At 37.2% G+C, this 27,654-nt stretch overlaps 1 protein-coding gene across 7 annotated transcripts in view; it reads left to right on the top strand.

Annotated features, from left to right (window-relative positions):
* Positions 1 to 27,654, top strand: part of DISP1 (dispatched RND transporter family member 1) — a 219,321-nt gene that overhangs the window by 179,654 nt on the left and 12,013 nt on the right. For all 7 annotated transcript variants that reach the window (XM_070474471.1, XM_070474470.1, XM_070474472.1 and 4 more), the window contains 4 exons: positions 17,341 to 17,370; positions 24,599 to 24,722; positions 25,554 to 25,681; positions 26,037 to 26,134. In XM_070474471.1, coding sequence (XP_070330572.1) covers positions 17,341 to 17,370; positions 24,599 to 24,722; positions 25,554 to 25,681; positions 26,037 to 26,134 — 380 coding nt within the window. The remainder of the gene's footprint in view (positions 1 to 17,340; positions 17,371 to 24,598; positions 24,723 to 25,553; positions 25,682 to 26,036; positions 26,135 to 27,654) is intronic.

Genomic DNA, 27,654 nt, shown 5'->3' with positions numbered 1-27,654 from the left:
TTTTGTTTTTGTTTTTACTGATTTTTTTTAGCAGTACTTCAAGAAACAGTTACTGAGTCCTAGCTACAGTTGGATGGCATCACTGACTCAATGGACATGTGTTTGAGCAAGCTTTGGGAGCTGGTGATGGACAGGGAAGCTTGGCGTGCTGCAGTCCATGGGGTCACAAAGAGTCAGACATGACTGAGCGACTGAACTGAACTGAGCTATAGTAAGCACTGTGCAGATTCATCCTTGAAACCACAGAGCTAAGATGGCACAGATCATAGATCCCAGTCACGAGAAGCACAGATGACTTGCCCCGGGCTTTCCAAGTCCTTTTTAGATCACAGAAAGGACATATTCACAGCAGTACCTTATGCAGACCCCAAGGAAGAATCCTGCTTGATTTCTCCCATCTGTTTGCTACAGGTCCACTCACAGAGGGACACCCAGATAGCACAGTGGTAAAGGAATCTGCCTGCCAATGAGGGGGATACAGGAGACGTGTGTTTGGTCCCTGGGTTAGGAATATTCCCTGGAGGAAGAAATGGCAACCCACTCCAGTATTCTTGCCTGGAAAATTCTGTGGACAGAGGAGCCTGGTGGGCTACAGTCCATGGGATCGCAAAGAGTCAGACACGACTGAGTAATTGAGCATACACTTACAGGGGGACACACAGCAGGTCTTGGACAGGCTAGTAGTAAGAAATAGATTTTCCACATTTTAGGTATAACATTTTCTTTGTGCCTAAATCATATTTTCTAGTCTAAATGTCACACTCCATGCTATCATCTTCAGGATTTTGGATGCCTTTGCTCTGGCTCCCAGACTGCCAAACAGTGCTCACTAAAACAAGATGGAAACTGTAGCCCTTCCTAATTATGACTTCATGTAGTCTGGAATAACTCGGTCTTCACTGCTAACTCCTAAATATACTTTCTCCAGCAGCATTTTCCATATGCTCCTCTATCTGTCATTTACTTGAACCATAGTTGACTCTCTCCACCCCTGATCCATGGGCAGCATCACTGACCACTATATTAGGAAAACAGTGGAAACTTCTGTGGAGTGCACCTTTGAGATTAAACGGGTGAGCCTTGAAGTCAGTTGCCTGGGTCTGAATCCTGCCTCTAACACTTACTGTGTGAGTTTGGGCAACTTATTTAACCTTTCTGTGCTCCACTTCCTCATCTCGAAAATCCACTGCCTAGGATTGTTTTTAGAATTAAAAAATGTTTCAATATATGTCAGGGCTTCCCTCGTGGCTCAGACAGTGAAGAATCTGCATGCAATGCAGGAGACCTGGATTCAGTTCCTGGGTTGGGAAGATCCTCTGGAGAAGGGAACAGCTACCCACTCCAGTATTCTGGCCTGGAGAATTCCATGGACAGAGGAGCCTGGCAGGCTACAGTCCATGGGGCCACAAAGGGTCGGACACAGCTGAGCCACTTTCACTTCAATATATGTCAAGTGTTTAGGACAGTGTTCGGCACATAGTGAAGTTCTATAAATGTTGAGTATTAGTTTTTTTAAATATTAGTATATTTAATGCTTTTACTTTGTATTACCTCTTTCCTTTTTAATGCCTTGCAGTCTAATTTTTGCCATCACTCCTTTCCTGGCAGTCCTGGGGTCAGTGACCTCTTTTGACAAATTCATTTCTTATCCTCCTTCCTTCAATAGCATGTAATTCCCATTTACCATCCCTCCTTCAACTGTCCTCTTTTTTGCACTCTATCACTGTATGCTTTCCCTTTTTATCCAATGTACTGTGACCATCCTGACCTCTCACTGTTGATGGAGACTCCTTTTCCACTCTTTCACATGACTGTCATTTCCATAATATCTTGCTCACTGTTTTTTCATCCACTCTCAACTGTTAAAAATTTCAGATCCCCATTTCCTGTCTGAGTTCTCACTGTAATGGATATTCCCATAATTCACAGTAGCGTGTAGGCCATCTTTATTTAAATATCCTGTCAAAGTGTCAGAGGATGAGTACTTTGTAATCCTTCAGTTGAAGCACTTGCACCCTAAGTAAGCATAGCCATTTACCGTAACTGGATATTGTTGACTCAGGAGAGATCTTGAACTTTGGAAGAAGCTAATATGTAAGGAAGCAGAGCAATAGGGGTTTTGAAAAAATAATCTACTCGAAAGTAACATAACGTCAGATACTAGTATAGGACTAGTTTGCTGTAGATCAGTGAAGTTCTGTTGCTCATCAAAGGCCATTTATAGGTAATCTAAGGTCTGTACCTTATAAGTCATTGGGACAGATATTTCTAAAACTTGAAAAGAAATTGACTTACGACTCATCGAGGAGTTACCTATTTAAAATGTTATTGGAACTTCCTTTTTATATGTTTCCCCAAACTTGAGCTAAGCTGAATCTTAGCTGTCTAAGGTTCTACTTAAACTTTTGTCTTTGGCTGTCTTGAAAAGGGTGATACTTTAGGCAGACTTATCTGTGGTGATACAAGTCTGCATGATGGCTACTTCTGATTGCGATTATTGATTGGAAGGGGCACATGCAAGCCTTTTGGGTTTCTGGGAAATGTTCTATGTCTTGATCTGAGTCGCGGTTCCATGGATGTAAAATCCATCATACTGAACACTTAAACTTTGTGTCTCTTATTGAAAATAGAGTTGGTAAAATAGGAAGGGTTTAAAAGAATGACATAAGGGATTTAAGAATCTCTCCCCTTTAATTCTAAAATATCCTTTCACATTCTTGGCCAGTCCATATATACACTTGGAAACAGAGATAACATTCTCTTAAATTTTATATTCTTGATTATAAATCAAGTGGGAGAGAGGTTGGAGGTTAGGAGGAAGGCTTAATAACAGCTACCATACTCACCTCCTCCCAGCAGTTTCTTAATAAACCAAGCTCCACTCTGAGCTGCCACCTTGCTGTTTAAATATGTATGTTCTTTCCTCTTGATTTGAAGATAGTAAAGTTAAGCTGCACTTTTGAACTTTTACATACTTATTTTATTTTTAAAATTTTATTTTATATTGGAGTATTAACCATGTTATGTTAGTTTCAGGTATACAGCAAAGTGATTCAATTATACTTATACATGTATCTATTCTTTGTAAAATTCTTTTCCTGTGTAGGTTATTACAGAGTATTGAGCAGTGTTCCCTGTGCTATACACTAGGTCCTTGTTGGTTATCTATTTTGAAGCTATGAGCTGCATTTTTATTTCAGAATCTGAAAAATGGAGTCTTTTTTGACATGATCACATTCTTGCACACACCTTGCCTTACTTGCTTCCCCATTTGTATCTTCTGTCAGCCTTCCATCTTCCTATTTTGGTATTTGAAAGTAGAAATTTCATTTTTACTTTTTACTGCTCAAAAGTGCTTAGCAGACTGGAATTTCTAGGGTGGAGAAAAGATAACAAAATGAATGATTTAATAATGCTGAGAAAATCAAGGGCTGTCCTTGGACAGTCTTCCTTAGGGAAGGTAATAAAGCATCTTTCCCAGCCTTCTGCCAAACATTTCATGATAAAGTTAAGCCAAGATTATAAAAAGATTTGTTTTCCATGTGGAAGAGACAGATTTGGGGCCAGGAAGAAGGAAAAGAAAGGGTGTTTTTAACATTTATGACAAGAGAGAGCCCTTGGATTCTACATACGTAAGCCTTTTCCTCCAAAATACTTCAACCTATGACATGTCATAGGTTTTCCCAGGTTCTGGGAAAACTTACTGTGCTCAGTTGACTTAAAATTGAATGTGAGTTTACTTTGTAAGAAATACCTGTGCACAAGGAAAGCATAGGGGAAACTTGCTGTAATACTGCCCTTGAGGTTCATGCAGTTGTCTTGTTATGAAGTTGTTCCAAATGAGCTGAAATTTCCTTTAGAATCTTTGTTCTAGACTATCATTTAGCATGTGTATGTCATCATAGGGTTAAGTTTGCTGTATTTGGTTGGGGACCCATTTAAAAATCTCTTTTGATCTTTCACTAACTGAAATTGTTTTCAAATTACCAATGCAAGAATAATACTATGAATCTATTAGCTCTTCAAAGGAAATTAGGATTTCCTAAATATATTCCATCCTGGGACTTGGGTATCTTGAAACCAGAGTAACTAAAACATTGTGATTCTATGGAAATAATTAGACCAAATAGACCCTAGTATGTGTAAAACTTTAATAAAGTAAAACTCCTTAGAAACTCAGTGAGCTCCTGACTTCCACCTAACCCCTATTCTCCAACAGGGCCAGACTCAAATTCTTATCATCTGATCATAGGCAACCCTCTTTCAGGAAGTGAAAAATCTCTGTATTTGTGTTTCTCTCTCAGCCCAGTTTCCCCACATCTAGCTAACAAAATGAGCACCAACTAACTGGGAGATTTCTATTACCACTATGATAGTCCTGGAAGGACCAGTCAAGCTCCAAATCCACATTTGTCCCCACTGATAATTAAACCCAAGAGAACAACTGTTACTAGACGGCACCAAACGGGGTACTAGGATGGATTTGGATGGTTCAGCCAGACCGTGGAAATTTCAGTCTCCTAGCTGAACAGGTGTACCGTGATCAGCTTATTATTCTCACAATATCAGATGCCATACATTTTATAAAAATGAATTTTTGGACTCTACTTTTCCCCTTGAAATGAGACCATGTAGAAAATGATAATTGAAGCATCACAAAATAATAGGCCTGGCCTAGATTATCAGTAAGTGGAATTGGAAAAAACTGACATCTGAATTAAGAATAATTCTATAATTGTAAAAGTAGTCACCCAAATTACAAAGGAAAATACAGCCATTGAAATTTTTAGAATGCATATTAAAAATCGTGTTAAAAAACATATCACAAACTAGGAAAATTTTGATGTTTTGGAGCTTTTATACTCTTTTATAAATAAGTAGGAAAGATACATATTAATATAAGCAAAAGAGACATAAAATAATATGTTAATGTGATTACAGCTATATGCATATGTTACATGAATTTGGGGAATGAAACATTATACATCTACTAAAATCATGTTTTTCCTGTTTTTAGAAGGTTTTAATTATTGATACATGGGGAAGACTCATAATCAAAAGTGGTAACACTTCATGTATCTAGTATGATCCTAACTGTGTGCATAGTTAAAGTGTATATTTAGGCACAAAGGAAAAAAATACTGAAAGGAAATAGATAAAAAAGAATTACAGAGGTTAGATTGGTGTAGTAAGAATATGGCTGATTTTTGTCCCTTCATAATTTTCTGCATTTTTCAGAATTTTTTGAAAAAGTGTGTGTTTGTTTTATAATCAGAAAACAAAACTAACATTAAAGCAGAAGATATGTCTCCTCAGAATAGCCCTTTTAACTTGAGTACTTTATCATGTTTGTTCTTCTGGTAGAATGTATTAGGCTGGTGAACTAGGTGATTCCTCACCACTTCTTAACCACCAGCATCTTTGATAACCTGGCATGATTCCCTACAGTGTTTTCTTCTTCCTTTGACACATACTAGCAAAAATGTGTCACTGGCATCACAGTTCATCAGTCTTCATGTTCATTAACCCAGAGCACCCTGCCCCATCCTCCTACCTACTCCCTTTTTTCTTAAACCATTTATCTAGCTATTTAGAAGGCCAGTCTCTCGAGCTACTCACGTAAGGAGCCAGCATTCATTTTAAAATCTAAGTTCATTCTTACCTACCTTATGGGGAGGGGTGTTGTTTTTTAAATTGATTATTCACATGAAGTATTTCAACATGGGAATTTTGATGAGGGTAACCTGGCTTCCCAACTTTTGGCATGTTAGTGTATTGAAATACTTAGGTGATAACTTGGATTCTCTGAAATTCCACATGAGAGTACAATAGAATTTCACAGCAGGAAAGGACCTTAGAAGTAACTTAAATCCAACTGTCTTTCAAAGATGAGGAAATTGAAGCCAGAGAAGTTAAAACTCAAGATTAATCCCCCAAGTTAGTAACAGGTCCTCTTACTTCTCGCTGTGGTCTTCTTAATACATTATTCTTAGAATAAGTTCCTCAACCTGTTTTCATGGTCTTTGGTATGATAGGTTTTTGGGGTTGCAGACAGAATCTGCACCATTATGAACTGAATACAGCGCCTGAACACCTTAACACCGGAGTGGACAGAGGCCCTCAGCACAGCCTGAGGGCACAAGGTCCCGTCATCCTGGGGTTTTCCTCATTTCTTCAAAAATTCTTGTTTCTTCTCAGTCTAATTCTTTTAAGCAGAGTTGTGTGTGTTTTTTTTTACCTCGACTTTGGCTAACAAGACTCTCTTCCTGTCAGTATTATTTTTATAAAAACTGTGTTAGAGTTTTGCTTTGATCTCTTTTAGTAAAGCTTCTAGACTGTTGAGTTATATAAATGTAACTTTTTAAGTTAAAGGATAAATATGAGAAAATTTAGTTCAGGAAGAAAAATCAATTTCACTATATGTTGTTCTGAAAAGCATAACTAAAGAATTTCTATAGTAGTTGAGGGAATAGTCTATCCTCCTGGCCAGTAAAATGAAGATATCACAACAGCTGCAAGGTATTGGTTACACTGTTGGAATTCATTTTGATACAGTGGATTTTTATTATTTTTTTAAACTTCCCCACCCTTCTCCCAAAGTTTTTGATAGCAGGTGTGACTTTTAACCTTCCAAACTCAAACTTATTTGATTAATTTTTGTGGGGGCCAAAATAATCCAGAATATGTAGGAAATGAATTTAAGAAAGATTAATAATCTTCTAACGTGGAGTTTGAATACATTTTGCTCATTGTAAGATATTTAGTTCTTACATTGAACAAAATGTAGATGTTATACTAAAAATTGAAAACCAGCAATATTGGAGAAAATAATTGGCAAGTTTGTGGATTATAATTATGTTTATACTTTTGATCTCCAGTCTAATTGATGAAGGTCTTGTCCTATTAATAAAATATTAATAGATAACTTATTTTCAGGAATGCAAATAGACCTAACTGAGGTTTTAATTAACAAACTCTTATTTGTATACTTTGTAATTAAAATGCCAAACATTTTTACTTTTTTACAGATAGTGAAAGTGAAAATCACTCAGTTGTGTTAGACTCTTTGCAACCCCATGGACTGTAGCATGCCAGGCTCCTCTGTCCATGGAATTCTCCATGCCAGAATACTGGAGTGGGTAGCCATTCCCTTCTCCAGGGCATCTTCCCACTCAGGGATCAAACAAAGGTCTCCTGCATTGCAGGTGAATTCTTTACCATCTGAGCTACCAGGGAAGCCAAGATCCATAAAATTTTGAAAGTGGCGAAATGTTTGTGTATCTTACCTTAATGAAAGTAATGAAATGTATTTGTTGAATCAGGTTGAATGTAAACTTCTCAAATATACTTAAAGAACTATGCCCTCAACTTCTAGACTAACCTTTTGGACAACCCCTTTGTGCTGTAATTCAAATTATCTCTAGCTTCATTTCAGTAGGTACTACAGAAATTTTTAATTCCTTATGTAGAGATAAGTGAAGTTTTAGGCATTTCTAATTGTACTTAAAGTTCATCATTATGTATATTGAATAAATATTAATGGGCTTCCCTGGTGGCTCAGATGGGAAAGAAACCACGTGCAGTGCAGGAGAACTGGGTTCTAAATAACTGAGAGTATGAAAGTGTGTTATACATAGAATATATAAATGTATCCAAAAGCTCACCAGAGTTTTTTTCATGTAATATATATACATTTTAATATTATTGATTATATAATTACATATTAACCATATCTATATATTTTATATTAATAACATGATAATATATAAATAACATAATTATATAATCATTTGTTTTATTTTTCCAATTTTTATTTATTTTTAATTAATTTTATTGAAGTATAGTTGATTTACAATGTTGTGTTGGTTTCTACTGTACAGAAAAGTGAATCAGTTATACATATATACGTGTGTGTGTGTGTGTGTGTGCGTGCGTGCGTGCGTGCTTAGTCACTCAGTTGTGTCCGACTCTTTGCAACCCCATGGCCTGTAGCCCCCCAGGCTCCCCTGTCCATTGGGATTCTACAGGCAAGAATTCTGGAGTGGGTTGCCATGCCCTCCTCCAGGGGAGCTTCCCAGCCGAGATTGAACCCAGGTCTCCCGTGTTGCAGGCGGATTGTTTCCTGTCTGAGCCACCAGGGAAGCCATAATATCCACTCTTTTAGACTCTGTTCCCATTCAGGCCATTAGAGCACTGGGTAGAATTCCCTGTGCTCCATAGTAGGTTCTTACTAGCTATCCATTTCCTGTATAGTAGTGTGTTATGTCAGTCCCAATCTTATTATATATCATATAATAATATATTTATGACAACAGATACTCACATTTTGATTCACATATGTATGTATAAGGTTCTTAGAGGCTTTCTGAATCATTAAAGGAAGATTAAACTCTTCGTCATTTCTTTTTTGCTCCACACTGTACACCTGGAACACGACACTAGCTCTGTATTATTCCCTCATTAAGTCCAGTTGCCATTGCTCACGCTGCTATGGGAAGGTGTCTGGCACAGGACTTAGTACTGTTTGTTTCCAAGGAAACTGTGCCTCCTGTTTATCTGTCTGAAATCTTGACTCTCCTTGAAGACCTAGTTCAAACTCCACTTATGTCGAGTTCAGTTGCTGTTCTTTGTGGAGTACTCTGTTCCAATATCATCTCCCCTACTCAATATTTTGTACTATACCTTTAAGTTTTTATTATTTTCTTGTACTGTTCTCTAATTGCTTCTTGTCTGGAAGTCACATTTTCCTGGCAGATTGTCCTAAGCAGTGGTTCAAACTCTGACTGTGTAGGCTCTATTCCAAGACCTACTGAACCAGATCCCTGAGGACCCTGGAAATCTCTTTCTTAAATAAGCTACCCAGGTGATTCCAGTGAAGATCATATTACGTGGTATCATTTAAACTGTGCAGTTAATACTTGAATTAAACAAAGTTAACTGTAGATTTTGTATTAAATGTATTTTGTTTTAAGTTCTTTGATAATTTGTGACCTGTGTATAGTGTTAGCTATTTTCATCTAGTATATAGTTATCTGAGATGTTTTCATTCTTCCTAAAGTCTTTGTCAATGAGAGAAATTTTCAAATAAAATACTTCAGTCACGTGTACCTAAATGAATAAGTATGCAATTTCTCTCTGTAAAGTTCTTTTCCACTTCTTTGTAACTGTACAATGAATATATGAATACATTCTCATGAAGGATTCAAAAATATAAAGTAAAACTCACTCTGGATTCCTTCTCTCATGGTAAACAAGGCTATTGATTTGCCATGTTCCCTTCTGAATTTTTAATGTACATTTACATATTTTATATAGTTTTTCTCAAAAATGCCACATGAAATTATATTGAACTTTCTCACTTTGTCTTGGCGCCCTTTCTGTATCAGTATACATCTGTGTAAGTATACCTCTGAGAATTTGTTCTGTGCAGTGTTCCACAGTATAGATGTACTACCATTAATAAGCATCCTTCTATTAATAAATGGGCCTTTAGGTTGCTGTCACTTTTTTCCTTACTGTAAACCACACCTCAGTGAGATGCACGCTTATGAACATGTACCATTTGCTCTTAAATAAGATCTTGTTCTGCCCTTCTTTCCATTTCTGGTTCACAAGCAGTATCTCATAACCTCCATCAGTGTACTCTTTTCCAGGTTGTGGCCAAAAGTATAGGATCAAGGCAGAAAATTCACATTCTAGACCTGGCTCTTCATTGACTTTCTCTGTAACCTTGTACCTTTTTCTCCTTTGTTATATGAAAACAAAGATTAGAAGGAAGACTTTTAGAGTTTCCTACAGTTCCAGCAATTTTCTTGTTTTAAGTAGGCTTGTGGGTATGATACCATTTATTTTTATTATATTCAGCTAGTAGCAAGTGCCATTTGAATCTTGTAAAGTAAATCATAAAGGTTCACTATGCTTATGAACAAAAGGGCATTACACTTTAGTCCTCATTAGTCTTCTGCATTACTTCCTTCAGTTCAGTTCAGTTCACTTCAGTCTCTCATTTGTGTCTGACTCTTTGTGACCCCATGAATCACAGCACATCAGGCCTCCTTGTCCATCACCACCTCCCAGAGTTTACTCAAACTCATGTCCATAGAGTTGGTGATGCCATCCAGCCATCTCATCCTCTGTCATCCCCTTCTCCTCCTGCCCCCAATCCCTCCCAGCGTCTGGGTCTTTTCCAATGAGTCAACTCTTCGCATGAGGTGGCCAAAGTACTGGAGTTTCAGCTCCAGCATCAGTCCTTCCAATGAACACCCAGGACTGATCTCCTTTAGGATGGGCTGGTTGGATCTCCTTGCAGTCCAAGGGACTCTCACAAGTCTTCTCCAACACCACAGTTCAAAAGCATCAATTCTTTGGCACTCAACTTTCTTCACAGTCCAACTCTCACATCCATACATGACTACTGGAAAAACCATAGCCTTGACTAGACAGACCTTTGCTGGCAAAGTAATGTCTCTGCTTTTAAATATGCTATCCAAGTTGGTCATAACTTTCCTTCCAAGGAGTAAGCGTCTTTTAATTTCATGGCTGCAATCACCATCTGCAGTGATTTTGGAGCCCAAAAAAATAAAGTCAGCCACTGTTTCCACTGTTTCCCATCTATTTGGTATGAAGTGATGGGACCAGATGCCATGATCTTAGTTTTCTGAATGTTGAGCTTTAAGCCAACTTTTCCACTCTCCTTTTTCACTTTCATCAAGAGGCTTTTTAGTTCCTCTTCACTGTCTGCCATAAGGGTGATGTTGTCTGCATATCTGAGGTTATTGATATTTCTCCCAGCAATCTTGATTCCAGCTTGTGCTTCCTCCAGCCCAGCGTTTCCCATGATGTACTCTGCATATAAGTTAAATAAGCAGGGTGACAATATACAGCCTTGACGTACTCCTTTTCCTATTTGGAACCAGTCTGTTGTTCCATGTCCAGTTCTAACTGTTGCTTCCTGACCTGCATACAGGTTTCTCAAGAGACAGGTCAGATGGTCTGGTATTTCCATCTCTTTAAGAATTTTCCACAGTTTATTGTGATAAGACATTGAATATAGTTCCCTGTGCTATCCAGTAGGACCTAGTTATTTATCAGTTTTAACTCACATTTTTTGATTACTAAGTTCACTTGTTTTCTTAGACAGTTGCCTCATACTCAAATATTTAATTTCTGCTCAATTTCTTTTTTAACATTTATAAAGAGATGTGTATTTGTTACATGCTCTCTAAATATTAGTCCACATCCAACCTTTTCCTTGCTCTCCTAGTTTATTTTTTAAAGATTTTTTGATGTAGACCATTCTTAGGGTTTTTATTGAATTGGTTACAGTATTGCTTTTATGTTTTGGTCTTTTGGCCCCCAGGCATGTGGGATTTTAGCTCCCTGAGGAGGGATCAAACTCAAACTCCCTGCTTTGGGAGCAGAGTCTTAACCACTGGACTGCCAGGGAAGTCCCTCTCCTAGTTTATATTTTTGATGGTAGTGGGACTCTGGTCAGTTACAGTAGTTTGAGATGTCAAAGTGACCGGTACTTTTGAGTCAACATCTCTTGAGCAGTCAGGACATGCATTACGCAAGTAGTTGTGGTTATTGTTATCTTTCAAATCACTTGACACAGACCATAAACATTTAGCTCTGGTGCATGAAGATGAATTAGAGGCCAAGCTTAGGTTGTCTACAGAGTATCTGTTTCATCTTCACATTAGACCCCAAGCATGCCACTGATGATTCATGGAAATACTTAGTGATAAAGATTGGTTTTGTTTTTGTTGGAAATCTTTTAAAGAATGCTTATCAAAGTGTGGATTCTTTATTTTCAGATACTTTCTTTGTAACATGCCAGCATTGAACTGAAGTTATTCATTGCAGAATACCCCTTTTACAAAAAGGCAATGTGGCACAATCCTGTGGGACTAAAATATGGGACTACTGAGACTAAAATATGCTAGTTTAAGCATTTTCTTGTTTAAATTTGGTTACTAACATGAAGTGGAAAATGTATTTCCTTCACAGGATTTTAGTTGTTCAGAAATATACAGAACTCTTTTTTTCCATAGCTTTGGTTTTCCTGAATGCTAGGAAGAGCTATTTGGAATTTATGAAACTTGATACTGTCCCTTACTAACTTGTTATATTAATTTTGCAGTTACCTCAACAATTGACCTCTCTAGATGGGTGGAATGTTTTCATGTTTTAGCAGCCCCATTACCCTCACCTTACAATCTGCCATTCTTTTCCCAAAAATTACCAAAAGAAAGAGGAAAGGTGAGGGAAACCAAGAAATAGACCATTTGTAGCTTTTCTACATTCCTTCCTGTTTCCTGTTAGCTTTTTCCCTCCCATACTTTTTTTATGACCTTTTTAAAAGATCTTCCTTTTTTCTGTATTTCCCCCAACCCCCATGGTCCTGATTACCCTTCTTTGTACCCCCCACCCTCCCTTCTTCTGAGAACTTTACACTCTCGTTAGTTGGTCCCTTGACCAATATATGTGCACATACTACAGTCCACTGGTCATCTGAGCTGGAGCCAAGGTTCTCAACTGCTATTATACAGTTCTCAAATGTGAAATGCCAGAGGCAATTAATTACTTAGTATGAGTACTGAGTTTGCAAGTGCTTTCTTTTTTTTTTTTTTTTGAAAGAAGAGTTGAATTTAGCTCTACAATCATGTCGCTGTTACCCAGTCACATACAGAAATGTTTTCTTGAGTGGGAGAGAGAATGACACTCCAGCTAGTCATCTGGGGATTGTGCACAACCCAAGCTTATTTACACTATAGCCTGTAGGAGTTGTGTTGTGGAGCCTGCAAATGTCATCCACCTTGGGGCTTTTTCTCAGCAGAAAAGAAAATGTCTACAACCCTAACCAAAGAACAAGCAGATGTTTCCACCTAAGATGATTATTTTTTATTTGTTTTTTTGGCATGGGTTTTGACCAGATGCTATTAAAAGGTGAGTGAACCTTGGAAAAACATTGTTTCTCTCTTTTTGTTTTTACCAGTTGTTATTTAGCAACACAAGACTGAGGTTAGGAGGAAAAAATTTATTCTGCAGATTTTATTAGATAGCTATTAAAAGTAGCAAATCAGAAAGATGGCACAAATGAAGAAAGACTATTTTTGACCATGAAAGTATGTGGTGGATTCCCTCACTTGCCTCCTTAAACAGCTATGTTCTGTTAAGAGATTGTAGGGCAGAATTCAAGATGGCAACACCTTAAACCGTAAATCAAACAGGTTTCATGTTTTACCTGCAGTTGTGGTTTTGGTGTTTCAAACATCTGTTTGTCATGTCCATTAGTATAAAAACTTCAAAGGGATCTAATGTTTTCCCAGGAGGTATCTTTGCGGTAACCTCAATTTTTCTTTCTCAACTGATGTCAACAATCTCTACTTATTGTCTCAACTTTAACATAAAATGAAGTTTTTACTCAAGCAGAAAGAATGTGATGAATATATAGTTGTTTCTGTCCCTTGGGAATAAATTAGTTGTAGATCCATGAATTTCTCAGTTTAAAAAAAAAGTTAATGGGGGTGAATAGGAGGGAAAAAAATATTTATATTTGTAACGACCCAAAATGTATATAATAAAATATCTTTTCTTTTTGCAACTGCTGGGTATAATCCAGCTCAGAGCTGTGGCTCTGGGGATCACCTTCAGTCTAAAGACAGCAAAATCTGTTAATTTCTTGTGGAAATTCAAGGGGTAGTTTTGAGAATGTATAATGAGAGTGACAAATTAAGGTTTTGTGTACAGGTTAAGTGACTGGCTTCTTTGGTCATTGTCTTAGTCTCCATCTCTGTAAAAACAAATTTTCTTGCAAAGCTCATTAATAGCTTCATCATTGGTATTCAGGTATGTTCTTTAAAAAGCAGTGTGTGGTTGTGGTGATGGTCACACAATTCTGTGGAAGGACTAAGACCCATTAACTTGTACACTTTAAATGGAATAATTATCCTTGGAAGGAAAACTGTAACAGACCTAGAGAGTGTATTAAAAAACAGAGACATCACTTTGCCTACAAAGGTCTGTATAGTCAAAGCTATGGTTTTTTTCAGTAGTCATGTATGTGAGAGTTGGACCATAAAGAAGGCTGAGCGCCGAAGAATTGATGCTTTCGAATTGTAGTGCTAGAGAAGACTCTTGAGAATCCCTTGGACACCTAGGAGATCAAGTCAGTCAGTCCTACAGGAAATCAACCTTGAATATTCATTGGAAAGCCTGATGCTGAACCTGAAGCTCCAATAATTTGGCCACTTGATGGGAAGAGCCAATTCTTTGGAAAAGACCTTGATGCTGGGAAAGATTGAAGGCAAAGGGAGAAGAGGACAGCAGAGGATGAGACAGATAGCATCACTGACCCAACAGACATGAACTGAGCAAACTCCAGGAGATAGTAGAGGATAGAGGAGCCTGATGTGCTCCTGTCCATGGGGTTGCAAGGCATCAGCATGACTTAGCAACTGAACAGCAACAAATGTGAACTATATCTCAGTAAAACATATTTTTAAAAATGTCAATATATAATTATATTTGAGAGGATTGAGGGGTTTTCCCTTGGTAGATTTCCCTTGGCACCTGTGTATGCATTTGGGTTTCCCTGGTGGCTCAAACAGTAAAGAATCTGGCTGCAATGCAGGAGACGTGGGTTTGATCCCTGGGTTGGGAAGATCCTCTGGAGAAGGAAATGGCTACCCACCCCAGTATTCTTACCTGGGGAATTCCATGGTCACAGAAGCCTGATGGGCTACAGTTCATGGGGTCACAAAGAGTCAGAGATGACTGAGCATAAGTTACAATTAGATATGTAAGGAATGTCTATGGCACCATTAAAGAAGTTTTTACTTTAACCTTTCTGATTAGCCACCAATTTAATGATTCTTGCAGCATCGAATAAAAGGGCCTCTATTATAGGATTTAGAGACACAAATGAAAACTTGCAAAATGTAGTAAAGTGGTGAAGGAGCTTAGGATTTGCAGATATGAATGTGTTGAAGTTACAGAGTGTGCATTTGTGTCTATGTGTATGTTTAACAGGTGGATAAACAAATAGGAAATAGAGCTAAATTTACTTGTGTTGATATTTATGTCTTCATTATTTTGCTGTCCATTGACTACTGATTTCACATCTGTTGAAGGTGAGAAAAGTAATGAAAGATTCATTAATTTTCATTAATAAAAGATTAATTAATTCATTAATCCAGAAAACTCTGATCTGACATCTATAAGGGACCCTGCATTATACTAGATTATGGAGATGTGAGCACAAATAAGATAGGTCCCTGTGTATGCTTTTAATGTCAGTTTTTAGCTTTTAAAGGGAATTCTCTTTATTGTATATATATGAAAAAGTAATACATTTTAGGGTTGATTTCTTTAGTAATGCTAAAGAATATTCACAAATATTTGGTCTCATATTTATTTGTGAGCAACAAGGTCTCTTATGCTCTTCTTACTGGAAACTCTAAATTCCATATCTCCCCAAAGAAATACTACTTATTTTCATATATGACAGATGAATACTTTATGATTATACCTATGTCATTTTTCCCCGTTGGTATTACAGATTGACACACACAAGGCTAAGAACAGCAAGTTGGGGATCAGGAAACATGAATTCTCTCTGCAGCTCTGTTCCTAAGACCCTGAATGACCAAAGGCAAACAGAGGCTCATCTCTGAAAATAAGACTGGGGTGGAAATTGGAATATGTCTTCTCTAAGACTGTTTCCAGGGCTTGCAACCTCTGGGGTTCTTTCATCTCCTTGAGTATAATATTTTTAAGGGGCTTAGAGTCATCAATGAGGACATGTACAAAAAACATGAAATTTAGAACATATGCATCTTTTCTGTAGGCAGATTGATACAAAGTACATTCTGGAATGTGAGTTCCGTGAAGTTTGAGACCCTGTTGGTCTCATTCATGGCAATACCAGGAGTTAAATAAATATTTTTTTTCAGAATAAACACATATATATTAGTGAGACATATAAATAGAGAAGGAAAAATAAGAAAGGAAACTTTAGATTTCAGTTCAGTCGCTCAGTCGTGTCTGACTCTTTGCGACCCGATGAATCGCAGCATGCCAGGCCTTCCTGTCCATCACCAACTCCCGGAGTTTACTCAAACTCATGTCCATCGAGTTGGTGATGCTATCCAGCCATCTCATCCTCTGTCATCCCCTTCTCCTCCTGCCCCCAATCCCTCCCAGCATCAGGGTCTTTTCCTAACAGAGGTCTAACTATTGGAAGAGTAATAGACTGAAGTAGAAAAACCAAAAATAGATGTTTCATTTTGCTTTTTGTTTCCTCAAAGTATGGGACAGCCTGGTGGCAGATTTCAGATTAGGAGAGAGTATACCACGGTAGGAAATTACTCATTTACTAAGCAAATATTTAAATATCCTCTCAGTATTATTGTAGTGGTTATCAAACCTTTTGATCTCACAACCTTTTTACACTTTCAAAATTATTAAGGATCCAGAGTTATTAATATTTTATGTGTTATATCTGATATGTACCACATTGGAATTGAAACTGAGAAATTTAAATTTTTTAATTTAATTCTTTTAAAATAATGACTGTAAGCCCTTTACATGTTAACATAAGTTATGAAAAATAATTTCCAAAATGAAAAAAAAACTTTAGTGAGGTGATTAGCACTGTTTCACATTTTTGTAAGTCTCTTTGATGTATGGTTTAATAGGAGACATCAGGCTTCTCATACTTGCTTCTGCAGTCAGTCTATTGCAGTCTGCTGTTTGGTTGAAATATATATTATGGAGGAAACCCAGCCTTAAAGAGATATGGGGTTGGAAAAGGGAGGCCCTCAAAAACCCTGTGAAGGATATGAGGAAGTCCCAGGGGTCTTCATCCCACATGGGGAGAACCATTGTCTTCCAGAATGGTGAAACATGAGCAGTGAATTTTGTAACTGTAAGGCGATATGATATTTCTAGCTGAAGAATGTATTGATGTCCAAATTAAAAGAAAAAGATGTTGGGGGATCCTTGATAAGTAAGAAGCAGCTCAGATTGGAGACAGGTATATGGCTTCCTGTTGTGAGAGAGATGAGGGAATCTGTAGCTATAGGTTTGGAGATTGTCTGGTATGACTATGATTCCCCTAGGAGGTTGTGATGAACATCTGAGAATATGCCACCTACTGGCATACAAGGTGGTCAACATTCATTATTAAATCCAAAATCTCTCAAATAGAAATGTCTTTTTTAACTCTTCAAGGATTCTTTCATAAAGAGAGATAATAAGTGAAATGTTAAATGTATAAAGAATTTGTTTATATTATGATGCCTTGTTTCTGATTGTTTTTCCTTTGCTTTTTTCCAGACCATCCAGACCTTTCAAGTTACCAAAAAGGTAAAGTAGTCTGGATCATCTTATGAAATAAGTATGTGCTTTTCCTATTTTAGTATTTTCTTTACGTTTTGCTGCTGTTTTTGCCTTCCTCATTTGTATTTTTGTGAAGGAAAATTATATTTCCTCGGATTTGGCTGCTTGAGGAATCCTGAACTCCAAAAAGTGGTTTTAATCCCAAAGGAGTCTTCTAGCCTTTAAATTCTAGTTGGGTTTGATCACTTATGGGCTTCCCTGTGGCTCAGCTGGTAAAGAATCTATCTGCAATGCGGGAGACCTGGGTTTGATCCCTGGGTTGGGAAGATCCCCTGGAGAAGGGAAAGGCTACCCACTCCAGTATTCTGGCCTGGAGAATTCCATGGACTGTACACCATGAGGTCTCGAAGAGTCTGACACGACTGAGCAACATTCACTTTCACTTTGATCATTTATATTTTCATGATTATTTTGAATTCTTTCCTGTAAGGCTTGGCTTCTCAATGTCCTACTTATTGATGAGAGAGAAACCATCCAGTCAACTGCCATGACTTGAACTCACAGCAGTTATTTCAGATGACTTGTCTGTGTCTTTATAAAAATTTTGTTATCCCCTAAAAAAAAAAAAATTTGTTATCATGTTAAGATGGAGGTACTCTTTTATGTGAAAATTTTTAAGTTTTCTTTTTTTAATAGAAAATCAAAGTTTTAAATGGACAAGTGTTTCCAAAAAAAAGCATTGTTTCATCAGATGTCCTTGTGCATGGTGATTCCAGATATGAGGTTATTAAGAAATTCTTCATGATATTTGAAATTCATTTGCTAAGGAAGCTCAGATGCTGATAGCTCTGAAGCCTTCCTCAGGAGAGTTATTCTCTCTTTGGAGTAAGATTGCTACATAAATTTTAATTAGTAAATTTCTTTTATATTTAAAAATATTAATTTTTAAATTGTAGTAAAATAGACATAGCATAAAATTTACCATCTTAACCATTTTAAAGTGTACACTTCGGTGGCACTAAGTACATTCACATTATTGTACAAACATTACCACCATCCGTCTCCAGAACTTTTTTCAACCTGCAAAACTGAACCTCTGTACTTATTAAATAGTACCTGCTCATTTCTTCCTCCCCCCAGCTTCTGGCAACCACCATTCTCCTGCCTCTATGAATTCCGTTACTCTAACATCTCATATGAGTGGAAAAGCACAGCATTTGTCCTTTTGTGACTCTGTGATTTCACTTAGCATGTTGTCCTCAAGTGTCATCCATGTTGTAGCATGCGTCAGAATTTCCTTCCTTTTTAAGACTGAATGATATTCCATGGTATGCATATACTACATTTTTTTTACCCAATTTTGCAACAAAAAAAAATTATGGAAAAAAGATGAAGGAAAGAGGTTATACAAATAAATATGACACATGAAGAAAATGAATTTCCATTTTTCTAGAAATAATAGGGTCTTCTTAAATGACCAAAAGTTTTATATTTTGAAAGAGTCATATGTATTTTTCTCTGTTAAAAGATTTGTATTTTTAAAAGTCTTAATTTCTTCTTTTCAATAGATGCACATGTAAATACAACTTCTTCCTAAAATTAGCCTTTTCTGATTCCCCTTTCCCACCCTAGCTGGAAGTAATCTTTTCCTTCATAGAATTCACAAAATTTTTTAATCTGTATCCCTGTAAAAATACACCTCTGTTGACCTAGTTCTGTAGGTATTTGTGTACCTGTCTGATTTTCTGAATTAGGCTCTAATTTCCTTGAGGATAGTTATTCATATCCTCTATGATATCTACTATGATTTTATATATCACTCAGACAGTGGTTATCTGCTATGATTTTATTCCCAGAAAACCTGCATCCTTACTATGTAATGCTGTTGAATGAGTTTATCACTTCACAAGAAAGAGCTTGATACTGTTTTCTTCTGTGAAATTCCATAAGCTTCAAATATTCCACTCAATTGATAGTTGATGCCACTAGGAAAGTTAGGATTAATAACATTTAGAAATGCTTAGAGAAGAGGGATAAGGAAAATATATTAAAGGAAACAAAAGGGAAGAAACATAGGAGGAAGAGATTTTTTTTTTAGGAAGCAAGCAATAGCTAAAGTGTTAAATATTGCTTAGGTAAAAGAAGATGAAAACCAAGACAGTTAGTTGATACTGGCAGTTTCGGAAGACTCACCAGAGCAAGAGCCAGGCTATCAGGGGTTAAGGACTGGGTAGTTGGTCAGGAAAAGAGGCCTGAGGTCCGAGGTACTCATACTGTCTACAGCCTAGCTCTCTGCTCAGAAAGGAGGGGGAGAAAGAAGAGAGGGTTTCCAGAAAGGCAGCAAAGGTCAAAAGAAAAAAATCTCTGTAAACTAAGAGAGGAAAGTTTACTACAGAGGGTCTTGTAATACAAATGGTCCATTTAAAACAGGTCCCCCATGTCACATGAGCATAAGTTCGCCCTGTAAGAACTTCATTTATTTGTTTTCATAGTTATTGCTGATCTTTTTCCGGAGTAAACCCAATAATAAGGTGATTGAGAATCTATGAGGGACTTGCCATGTATGCGTGTGTGCTTAGTCATGTCCAACTCTCTGCAACCCCATTCTCTGTAGCCCACCAGCCTCCTCTGTCCATGGGGTTTTCCAGGCAAGAATACTGGAGTGGGTTGCCATGTCCTCCTCTAGGGATCTTTCCGACCCAGGGATCAAATCTGGGTCCCCTGCATTGCAAGGAAGATTCTTTACCACTTGAGCCATCAAGGTCCATATACCTCTCGAAAACTTTAGCAGGACAGGAACAGCCTGGATCAGGATGCTAGGCAGCCTGCCCACTCACTTAGATCTGCAGTTTACCCACAAACGAAATCCATTCACCCTGCTCCTTCTGTTATCTGTCATTTTATAGAAGAAGAATGAATCCTTCATATCTGTACTGTTTGATATGTGACCTATTGAGATGATGATGTGCTCTTTTATATTGGGTTAGTTAAAAAGTTCATTCAGGTTTAACCATACCATTCATATAGAAAAACCCAAACAAGCTTTCTGGCCAACCCAATACAACAGTGCCATGGGTAGTGCTGCGGGCCTAACTTAAGCAGCTGATTCAGCAGTAGGGCCTTGAGGAAAACCATCACTTGATCAGTAAGTCATTAAGAAATGACTGCCTGCTGTCATCCAGGAGTTGGAGAAGTGGATGGCACGTACAATTATGTTGTAGCGTGGTCTAAAGATGTACAAAATTAGATCAGGCAGATGAAAGACAATTACTACATGGTATACAGAGGAACATATTATAGTAAAAGAGTGGTCCTTTGGAAAATTCTTCCAATGCATGTGTAGTTGACTTTTCAGAGAAAAGAATGTGCAGGTCCTTTCTTCAAATTTAAACTTAGAATATGTACCTTGAACTCAGATGCATCATGAAGGGAATTAGCTAGAAAAAATATAGCTGTAAGATTTATAGGTCATTTTTAATTTCCTTTACTTCTCCAGTTTTCCTGCTTTATTAGATTTTTGTCATAATATTACAACCATTGTCTGGGTTTCATATTATACATGAAACTTTTGTTTCCCACATGGTGCCCATAGCTACACAACATCGTAGCATAGACAGCAGGAAGCAGAAATAGCCTCAGTCATTGTGTGATATTTAGGAGAAACCACTGTCTGAGTGATATTTACTCAAAAGAGTTAGGGCTTTCCTTCCATGGTGCTTTATGTCCTCAGGATAGTGATTCCATTTCTTAAGTGTGAACAGTTGTCTCTAGGAAAGGTTAGCATGTGAAACATGTGCTGTGTGAAGAAGTGGACTTGTAATAGGGTAAGGTTAAACATGTTTGGAAGAAATGTGCTGAAATCACTAATGCCGTAAAGTTTCCATATGTAGTCAGTGCACGGATATGGTAGAGAGCAGTGCTGTAAAATCAAAACCAAATGTTTTCAAAGGCAAGAAAAAGCAATTATTGAATGAGTTTTTTAAGATTGCTGTGCATGTGTGCAGATTTTTCAAGAACACAAACAAAAAGTCATTATATAGGTAAATTAAACCATAGTATGAAAACTAAGCAATTTGGGGCCCATGGCCTTCTATTGATAACATGTTTGTAGGTAAAAATGCATAACTTCTGGTTTATTTGAAAGAAAATTGATCCATTTAATATAAAGTATAATGAGTAATTGTGTAAGCCTGGAGCCCTTTTCACTTCATAGGGCTGATATTTTAAAGGTCTAAAATGTAAAGGACTTTTTTTTAAGCCTGAAGCAATGAACAGAAAGTCTCAAATGTGCTATTGACAAAGGATTTTATTGCTTCAAACCAGTTACTTTCATCTTGGTTTGCATTTGGTGGAGAAGGAAATAAAGTATAGAAAATATAAGCATTGGGTGTGTTCTGGAAATACGAACGATTCTGACCACTTGGTGTTTACATTTGAACAACTACAATCAGCATATTGTGATTTCTGTGTTTTCAATACATTCAGAATTATTCTTAAGTTATTCCACCTTATCTAGTATAATTTTTCCTTAATGAGTTTTTAAATGCAGAATTTACAGTCTAGTGAATCATGTTCAAACTCGAAGTCCTTTGGGTCTACATGATTTTGCACAGAGAAATTAAGAGTGTGGCTTAGGAATTTAATTCTAAATGACAATTTTGGAAAGCATCTATTTGTGGCAAGTTGACTTTATTCTTGATGTCTTTTGTCTCTCTTGTGTTTGAATCAAGAGATGATATCATAGTGACTAAGAAGCCAGACTCTTAAACCAGACTACCTGGCTTCCTAGCCTTGTGACTTTTTTAAAAAGATATAATTGATATGTAACATTATATTAGTTTCAGGTGTATAACATAATAATTTGATATTCATATGTATTGTGAAATAATCACAATAAGTCTAGTTAATATTCATCACTACACACAGTTATAATTTTTTTTTCTTTCTTGTAGTGAGAACTTTTAAAATCTGCTCCCTTAGCAGCTTTCAAATATACAGTATAGTATTATTAACTATAGTTACTGTGTTGTACATTACATCCCCAGGACATACTTGTTTCATGACCAGGGCCAGCTTGTGACTTGGAACAAGTTATTCAACCTGACCATGCCTCAGTTTCATCTCATAAAGTTGTGAGAATTCTGTGAGATGATAATCTATGTAAAGCATGAGAGCAACTGGAACTCTTAGTGGGTGCAATCTATTCTTCTTTATTCTCCTAAGGTTGCTTTTAAAAGAAAAATAATGAAAATGCCTGTGCAAGTACACCCTTAAAACATAATTATGTTATATTTTAACTTTCTTATTAAAATTTAATGTGAAAATCTCCATGAAGCCAGATCAATGAAGTTTAGTGATCAGAATATAAAAATCAGCCATCTATTCTTAGAGACGTCTTATAGCTTTTTTCAGAATTGTAGAGCCACAAGCTCTCCTTGAACTGCCAGCATGATTTTGAAGAAAAAACTAAAAATATCTGAGCAAGAAGTCTATTTCAAATGAGCCAGAAATAGCCATCACAGCAGCCCAATGAGCTGACACTATTGAGACTTGAAGAGTAGTTGTCCAGAAGATAGATGTTTCTTTTCTTCTCTAATAAAAATTCAAGAAACCTGAAGTTGGCAGAATACATTTTGAATTTTAGAAGAGTTCAATTTAGTCAACTTCTATTAAGCACTAAGTTGTTAGCTAGATCTGCAAGCATCAAGTTAGGAAGGCCTGGTCCAGGATCTGATGGAAGGGCCCAGAAACAGGTCTTTCAGTGGAAGATAGTGAATGAGGGTATGGGAAGGGTATCGGGAGAAATGACTTGACTGTGGGTTTGGTAACAGGAGTTTCTGAGGTGTAGTAAGAAAACACAACCAGGCCATGGTGATTGGAGAATTGAGGGAAGATAGATACATGGGTGTTTGTTCATGTAATCAATAGACAGTGACCAAGCACCTTTTAAAAGGCACTGTTTTGCAGACAGGATCATCTGTATCATTTTTCTATTTGCACAGCAGAAATAGAGACACAGACACAGAGAACAGCTGTGTGGGTATCAAGGGGGAAGAGGGGGTGGGAGGGATTGGGAGATTGGGATTGACATGTACATAGTACTGATGCTTTCTGTAAACTAGATAACCAATGAGAACATACAGGGAACTCTACTTAATGTACTGTGGTGACCCGAAATGGGAAGGATTCCCAGGGGAGGGGATACAATGTGTGTATCTGTATGGCTGATTCACTTTGCTGGACAGTAGAAACTAACACAGCATTGTAAAAAACTATACTCCAATAAAAATAATTTTCAAAAAAGAAAGTATATAAATGTTTAGCAAAAAGAAGGTGGCACTAATACTGTACTAAATCAACCACTCAATCAAAAGTCTCTGCCCTCATGTAGCTCACCATCTAGTGGATAAGTTCATTACTGTTGTTCCATGTCCAACTTTTTATTTTAACTAAAAGGAAGGTTAATAGGTTTATGAGGAGGTTTCAATTTGGTTTGGTTATTCTTAAGACTTACAGGCTTTCCTGGGTGGCTCAGCAGGAAAGAATCTGTCTGCCAATGCAGGAGACGCAGGTTTGTTCCTTGGGCCAGGAAGATCCCCTGGAGAAGGAAATGGCAACCCACTCTAGTATTCTTGCCTGAAGAATTCCATGGACAGAGGCGGCTGGCAGGCTATAGTCCATGGGGTCACAAAGAGTTGGACATGACTTAGCATCTAAAACAACAATTCTTAAAGCTTTACCTGAACCTGTTTATGGGCTGGGTTCTTTTTCAAGAGGTGATGGAGTGAAAGTAGGGAGAAAGGAGTAACTGGAGGAACAAAAGTTCTGGAAGAGACTGCAAAGAGGATGGAGCCTCTGTTAAAATATATTTCTTTCCACTTAGAAAGTGTAGATTCAAGATCTTTTTCCCAGGCACAGATTTAATAATGAAATATTACTTGTCAGAAATGGACATTATGCTCACTTTCAGATGGTTAGATAGCAACACCGACTCAACAGACATGAATTTGAGCAAACTCCAGGAGCTAGTGAAAGACAGGGAAGCCTGGCATACTGCAGCCCATGGAGTCACAAAGAGTCAGACACGACTTAGCAACTGAGGAACAACAGTTTATAATCTCATTAGATCTTTCATTGGTAAATACCTGTACTAGGTCTGAAGTAGGAAGAATGAACAAATTGCTCTGTTAGGTAGTGAAAAAACTTTACTCTGCTTCTAAGCGGCTTTCTCTGTGATCTCTCTCTGCTCTTGTAGTTATGCAGCCCTGATAGCAGACTGGCCTGTGGTTGTCTTGGGCCTGTGCACGGTGTTCATCGTGGTCTGTGCCTTGGTTGGAGTATTAGTGCCAGAGCTTCCTGATTTCTCTGATCCATTGCTGGTAAGGAAAACTGAGCCAATAGAATCTGCTGGTCTATTTTATTTAGCCTTCAATCATCTCAAAAGAATAAGCACTTTAAGACACTTTGTCTTATGTTATCTAATACCCTCTCTTTTGAAACCTTCTCAAGCCATCAGTAAGTACAGTCACTTTCTGAAAGAGGGAAGACTTGTCTGTATTCTCCGGTTCTCAAAGGGGGTCAAGAACTTGCTCACCATCAAAAATTTGGAAATCTGTTTCTTGGTCTCCATGTTAACCTAAAGAGCTGTAAATTGGAGAATCTGCAGACTATAAAAACATTTTCACAAAATCTTTAAAACCAAAATGTCACTTTTTTTTTCCGGAGGAAGTTAAAGGAATTTCAGTGTTACTAAGAGAGAGCAGGGTCTGTTTTTAAGTATTGGTAGATGTCCCTCGGGTGTGGAATAGGGAGGAAAATATGAATGAGGATAATTATAATGATAAACTCTTTGTAAAACATGCATAACATAATTTAATTTGACCATGATGTTTTATAACATAAAAATAAGTATTTACTAAATGCTAGGGATGCATATAGAAGAGAAGCTTCAGATAAGTTTTTTATCCTCCTTTTTCCTGAGATATGTAACATACCAAAGAATCAGGCTGATTTGTCACAGTAAATAGGTGATCATTATTATGTCAAATCATCTTGTTTTAATGCAGTTCACCTCTGGAGTAGCTGTGAGGAACGTATTTATTTTCTGTTGAAAGCTATCCATCACCTTGACATTGCCTTCCCAAGCTGTTATAACTATACTTAGCCTGAAATGAAGTACACTAATGGGAATTTGTAATATTTTGCCTTAGGGTTTTGAACCAAGAGGGACTGCAATAGGCCAGAGACTGGTCACATGGAATAACATGGTGAAAAATACAGGATACAAAGCAACATTAGCAAATTACCCCTTTAAATATGCAGATGAACAAGCCAAAAGGTAACCATTTATTAACTTTTAGACAAAACACTGCTAATGAATTCCACTTATAAACACTGCCTGAGCAGAGCAATTACATCTAAAATGTGTGGCTCAAAATCTTTACCACTGAATGTGTTAAAATTGTCATTGTCTTTTAAGATTGTGTTGTCTGTTAGTGAAGGTTTGGGTTTGGGTTTTTTTTTTTTCCTTTTTCAGAAGTGAGAAAATTAATGGCGGTTGCTTATGCCCATCCATCCAACTTAATACCAAGCACTAAATAGGTCATGACTTTGAGGCAGTACTGTTACCGGTAGGTTTCTCATCCTTGGAATGGTGAGGACTTGACTGAAGATCAAACTGTGTTCCATTTCAGCCATCGGGATGATAGATGGTCAGACGATCATTATGAAAGAGAGAAGAGAGAAGTTGACTGGAACTTCCACAAGGACAGCTTTTTCTGTGACGTTCCAAGTGAGTGGCATCATAGATGACAAACCTCTCAGAGTTTCCTGAGATTGAACGAGATAGATAACCTAGACTGTCGGGTATATGTGACTGGTCACACAGCTTTACTGCTTCTGTCATGCTTCAAGAGATTTTGTTTAATTAACTTGTAATTTTACTTCTCTAGGTTAGTCAACCACTAATCTGAATTTATTTACCTATAATTAAAAAAAATAATGAGCAAAAAAGAAAAAAATAATAAGAGAGGATTGAGTTATAGCCGGTTTTAAGAAAGATATAAATCTAATAAAATTATTGACCTTGCTCAATATTTCAAGTCATTTAAAAAAACTCCTTGCACATATTTTTAGATTGAACCCTGAAATAATCTACTTTCAAAACACCTGTATTAATAGCCTTCTTGTGCCTGCCTTGTCATTAGGCATTAGAGGAAGAAAGACGAACAATTAAAGTCCAGAGGTTCAAAGCTTGCATGCCTCAGTGACCCAGCTCATATATGGATGAGATAAGTGAACTGAGTTAAGAGAGCAGGAAGTGATGGTGATTGAAGAGTATATGGCAGAATATGGCCTTGAAAAAATGAGGGCCCAAATATTGTAAGAAATTCCCAGAGGCCAGGAATCCGGATTTTCAGTATGGCATCACAGATCTCTAAATGTTGGCAGCAAATTCACTAAACAAAATCGGCTGTGGCCTAGAGTCAGCCTGGCTCCTCTGTAGCTGCCAGGAAAGAAGAGTTCAGGGTCTCAAAGAAACATGTTTAACTTTACATGTCACTGATTAGCCCTCATGGTTACAAGTGGGGAATTGTGATAACTTCAATTTTGATTAAGTGAATATTAACATTGAAGCTCCTTTGGTTTCAGCTTTTTTTGTTGTTGAAAATCCTTCTAAGATGTGTTTTTTTCTTATCTTCTTAGATCACTAGGGGACCTACGTGATTGGGTCTTAGGTGTTTCTATATCTATTCAAACTTCAGGGTCTTTGTCTTGAAGACGGAGTTTACTAAAGAAAACTTTGTGACCATTAATAAATGCTCATGTAATAAAGATTTATTCATAAATTTGTAAATTGATTTTCTTTGCACCATTTGGCATTTTGATCATATAAAATTAACCTACTTTGTTTCAGTTCACTTATGTTAATTTTTTAATGGCTAAGGGAGCAGAAACAGTACTTATTGAGCACCTATTTTTCAGTATCTCATTTAATTCTCAACACTTACTTGAGAAAGTGTTGCTGTCTTTATTTTACAGATGAGGAACTGAGGCTCAGGAAAGCTGTTAGTTGCCTAAGATCACCTAGCTAGTAAATGACAGAACCTGGTTACAACCCAGTTTTCACTTTAAAGACCACGTTCTTTCCAGGATATCACACAGCCTCCCTTGTTCGGAAATATATTTTGTAACAGTATGATTTTCAAAATATTTTTTCTAGAACTCTGAACACTCAGCAAGAATGAGGAGTGAGTCTGTGATCCTGGCCAGCATTCTGTGTTTAGTTGACTTCAGTTAGTGCTTTAACAT

This window comes from Odocoileus virginianus, chromosome 11 (assembly GCF_023699985.2).
Source record: "Odocoileus virginianus isolate 20LAN1187 ecotype Illinois chromosome 11, Ovbor_1.2, whole genome shotgun sequence".
Taxonomy (NCBI): Eukaryota; Metazoa; Chordata; class Mammalia; order Artiodactyla; family Cervidae; genus Odocoileus; species Odocoileus virginianus.
The sequence above is the reverse complement of the archived record's forward strand: the minus strand, read 5'-3'. Positions and strand labels throughout refer to the sequence as shown.